The sequence below is a fragment of the Hypomesus transpacificus genome, unplaced genomic scaffold, assembly GCF_021917145.1.
Source record: "Hypomesus transpacificus isolate Combined female unplaced genomic scaffold, fHypTra1 scaffold_373, whole genome shotgun sequence".
Taxonomy (NCBI): domain Eukaryota; kingdom Metazoa; phylum Chordata; class Actinopteri; order Osmeriformes; family Osmeridae; genus Hypomesus; species Hypomesus transpacificus.
The window spans coordinates 68,757-73,207 of NW_025813896.1; the positions used below are offsets into that span (position 1 = coordinate 68,757).

The 4,451-nt window shown below is 52.0% G+C and overlaps 1 protein-coding gene across 1 annotated transcript; it reads right to left on the reverse strand.

The window, feature by feature from the left end:
• Positions 1-2,181: 2,181 nt before the first annotated feature.
• Positions 2,182-4,375, reverse strand: LOC124464545 (the record flags this gene model as incomplete). Its single annotated transcript, XM_047016438.1, has 3 exons — positions 2,182-2,222; positions 2,886-3,992; positions 4,143-4,375. Coding segments are annotated over 2 exons (710 nt in total), but the record flags the coding sequence as incomplete, so codon positions are not given.
• Between the last annotated feature and the right edge of the window lie 76 nt (positions 4,376-4,451).

Below are 4,451 nucleotides of genomic sequence, written 5' to 3' on the forward strand. Positions count from 1 at the left end.
CAAGGATTTCGTAGGCCTCTTGGACATGAGAATACTCCCCACATCCCTCTGTGTCGAATGGGAAAACCAGACTGCCACCATGGCCTTTTGGAACAGCCCCCATGCGACTGCAAACTCAGCCAGAAAGAAAGAGGAAAAAAGAAAACCCTTTTGAACCGAGCGCCAAAACGGAAACACGGTCTAGCGAAGCACATTTTAACCTGGGCCGTAAAGGTCTATTTTCTTTTCCTCCAATAGTAATAAATTTAGCTTTTCTCTTTAATACCCGTGATATGTTTTTTCCATGGCGTGATCAAAGGGTGATAATTCGCCACACTGTAGACACTGTGTATGAATAAGCGCTGTTTTTCTCTGGCCTCTATTGAGATTCATTATTAGCACGACTCAGAGATAGTTCAGCAGATGTCATCCCATCATCTGAAGATCCCACTGCAACCACAGTGGCCATCAAAAACAACAGGAACCACATGGACACATCTAACGTTCTTTCTGGAGTCACACCTCTCAGTCTGTGTGTGTGTGTGTGTGTGTGTGTGTGTGTGGGGGGGGGGGGGTGTACCTCTCTGTTCAACTAAATTAATGGACTGTGGCAGATTAAATAGTGGAATATTTACAACGGATGTATGGCTCAAACAGCACAGGGCTCATGATAAAATAATGCTCAGTGCCGTTGCTGATGTTGAAATCAATGTCCCCCCCACCCACCCTCCCCCCCACGCCCATATCTCCTTCGCATGGACTCACCAGCTCCAGAGGCTCCAGTGGCTGTCCCCGCTCTCCGTCTGTCACATTCATCCTCTTCCTCGTTTCACCACGGGGCATTTGAGCAGCGTCAGCCTCCATTACCGCCATGCAGATCCCGCCTGTGCTGACATCACAAATCACGATAAGATGGGCCCTCGGCTTCATAAACATTGTCATATGTACGGCCCGGCACGCCGAGGAGGCCGGGTGGGAAATCCCCTCCGCTTGTCATCTCTGTGTGACGGGTGTGTGGCACAGACAGGCTCCAGATAAGGATATATCTGCACATCTTTAGCGGTTTTTAAGTGTAGTATAGTGCTACCCTGCCATACACTCCCACCTGAATAGGCCTGTGTGTGTGTGTGTGTGTGTGTGGGAGAGAGAGATTGTACATGTTACTAAAGGCTCCTGAAGCAGTCGAAACACCTAAACGGCCTACTTGTGTTAGGAGTTGGGGAGATGCACATTGTCATTTATCAGTTCAACAGAGCTTTACAGTAAAATATGATTTCATCAATAGGCGTGATCGATAATGCCAGCTGGACGCAGTATAATTATTACAGAGGTCCGTATCAATAAACCTGTCACGCCTGACCTCGTGCCCCAGACTCCTGGGCGGTAAGCCACACAGATTTGTATATTTATCTTCTGTTTGATTTCCTGTACTAGGGGTCAAATCACACCCTTGTATATCAGGACCTCTGAACTGACTGACTGACAGAGAGATTAAAGATTTCTGTCCAGTGAACTACATTCACGGGCCCAGGTAAGCCAAGCTGTGTCGTATCTTCTGCCGACACAGTGAAATACATATACATTGAGTCATTTAGCAGACGCTCTTATCCAGAGCAACTTACAGTAAGTACAGGGACATTCTCCCAGAAGCAAGTAGGGTGAAGTGCCTTGCACAAGGACACAACGTCAAATCGAACCGGCAAACCTTAATTAATTGATTAATAGCCCGACTCCCTAACCGCTCAGCCACCTGACCCCCGAAATACAAACCGAACAGTAGACTCCGTGATATTTCCGAACATAACTAAGTGGTACAACACAATCGATTGGTAATTGAAGTTGTACAACTAAAAAACGCACGTTAGCGGGAGCGACATTGCAATATCGAGCAACTTGCAAATCCTAGTTGTGCAAATGAATAAATAAGTAAAGAAATACGTCTGTGAGAGTGTTGTTGATCTGAAGCAGCCAGACTGTAAACACACATGGAGACAGAACACGAGGGTAACGCTTCATCTTCACCTTCTCCCCAGCTAGATACTGTACTCACAGAAAGGCATCTGTGTCTGGTGCGGCAGGTGGTTGTGAAGACGCTCTTCCTCCACCTCCACGGTGTAGAGGTTATAAATGATGGAGAAGGGGAATGTGTTGTTCCTCACTGAAGTGCCCATCGTTTGTCACAAGCCGCGGCAATCCGGCAAGGTACGAAATTGTCCACAGAGCTTTGTATTACCCTCGCAGGGCTGTGAAAAGACATTCGGAGACACGCACACATGCGCGCGCACAGACGCACGCACGCACACACACACACACAAATCCACATCCATGCACACACACAGGGAGGCAGACCCAATGAGGCAGTTTATATCGGGATTTTGTTTCACAGCCACGGCCTCCTGGGAAAAAGAGGTCTGCCAATAACACTTAAGAGACAGAGCAGGGAAAAAAGTAAGCACTTTTATTACAGCTCATCACTCATGTAATTTCTGGCAGCATTTGTGATTACAGATCAAGTGATTGACTAACTAGACATTCTGCCAGTGAGTTATGAACAGGGCCCTACTAGCCCCAGCGCTGGCAGATTCCACACGCCACCCATAACTCATCCTCCGTCTGGGTGCTAAATCACCGAGGCAACGCCGTGGCCGGAAGAGTTAAATAATAACTTCACCTTTTATTGTAAATCTGTCAGAAATTAAACCCGCGCAGACGCACTGGCACGGTGCTGGGGGTGGGGGGGAAGGGATCGATAGATGGGCTCTGATAGGGCTATTGATGAGAGAGGAGATGATGGTGGGTGGGTGGGGGTTTATCAGGGCTGGGGGGGGGGGGGTGGACTCGGGGTTGGACTCGGGGGGGGCGGGGAGTGAGAACACAATCTATGTTGTGAAATTGACAGGCCTCACCTCGAATCAATTGACCCCGGAGCTGGAGAAAACTGGGATTGTGGGGCACACTGACACACAAAACAAACATCCGCAGAGGATTGGGGTCATCAGTAGTTTCCAGAAAATGCCTGTCGTGGGGGGACCTCGGACGGAAAGGATTGCAGTTGTACTGCTCCACAAGTGCTTGTCTACAATATTGTCACAGCGGGTGTGAGGGAGGGAGGGGAGGGGAGGACTCAGCCAAACCCAGCCAAGTTCCCTAAAGCCCAGGTTTTTCTTTGGGGGGGGGGGGGACCATGTCTGTTTTCTCTGAGAAGCCAGGTCGTTTTGCATTATCTCTGCATCAAATCAATTCCTCACACTCAGACGAGCACAGTCGCGGACACATGGGACTGATCGAGACAGAGAGCTCTGCAAACACCCCGCCGTGAAATGTCTTACAAGGGGTCCATATCTGCGAGGGCAGCCGCACGGGCATTTCAAAACACAGGGACCGTGGCCGACTCGGGCTTCTTTTTTGGAGGACCACAACAATATCTTGGGTCTCCAGGGTTCCGCCGACACCCTGGACTGTTGAAGGGTCAGCGTTGAGATGCGAGCCCCCTCCGGAAGATTCCACACATGGCCGCCGCATCCATTCCGGAGAGTCTAGAACCTTCTCCGGGGGTCAGAGGTCAGTGTTTGTGGTTGAGAGGGGGGGTCACCGTTGGGGGTCGGGGCTGGGAGTCTTGAGGACAGGAGGGGATCGGCTGACAAGGACACCTCCTTCCAGGCCGTGCCGGAGGAGTAGACAGCCCGTCGGTGGAGCTTGTGGTGCAAGGGGCTGGGTCTGGACAGAGCAGAGGAGGAGGGGGGCCTGGCCATGGGAAAGACATGGGGCCGAGTCTCTGTCTGGGTCTGGAACTGGGGAGGATGACAGGAGAGGGTCCCGTGCATGTCGAGCTGTTGCAGAGCCCGTGGTTGTGGCCTGGGACTGGGGTTGAGGCCGAGGCTGGGGTCAAGGCTGAGGCTGGGGTTGAGGCTGGGGTTGAGGCTGAGGCTGTTGCTGCGGGGTCTGGTGGGCTGGGTCTCACTGTGACTGTGGAGGCTCCGTAAAGGTCTGGACCTCCAATCGTTAGAACTCCACTAATGAATACAATAAATTCAAGCCAAAGAGCGCTAACGTCAAACACCTAGACAAACTATTATCAGTCAACACAGATTGAACCGTCAATTGTTGCAAATTTTTCATCACACTTGAAATGTTGTTTGTGTCGTCAGGACGACAGCGTGTACCTGTCCATCTCTCTGTCCAGGCCTGGTGTGGACCAGCAGGTGTCCAGGGTGGATGTGGGGTAGGGACCCGGTGCTGGGGGGCCGAGGCGGTGGTGGGTCTGTCTGAAACGGCCGCAGACAGATGAAGACCGGCCCCCCTCTCCTCCTTCCCCTCCTCCCCTCCCCAGATCCCACGGCCCCTCCCGCCTCCCCCTCGTCCCTCCCTCCCGGGTTGACGGATGAGCGGCCATTTCCTGTCCCGTCCGACGCAGTCGGGGCCCTCGCCGTGGCAACCGCTGGATCGTGTAACGGTCCGTCTCCCTCGCTGTC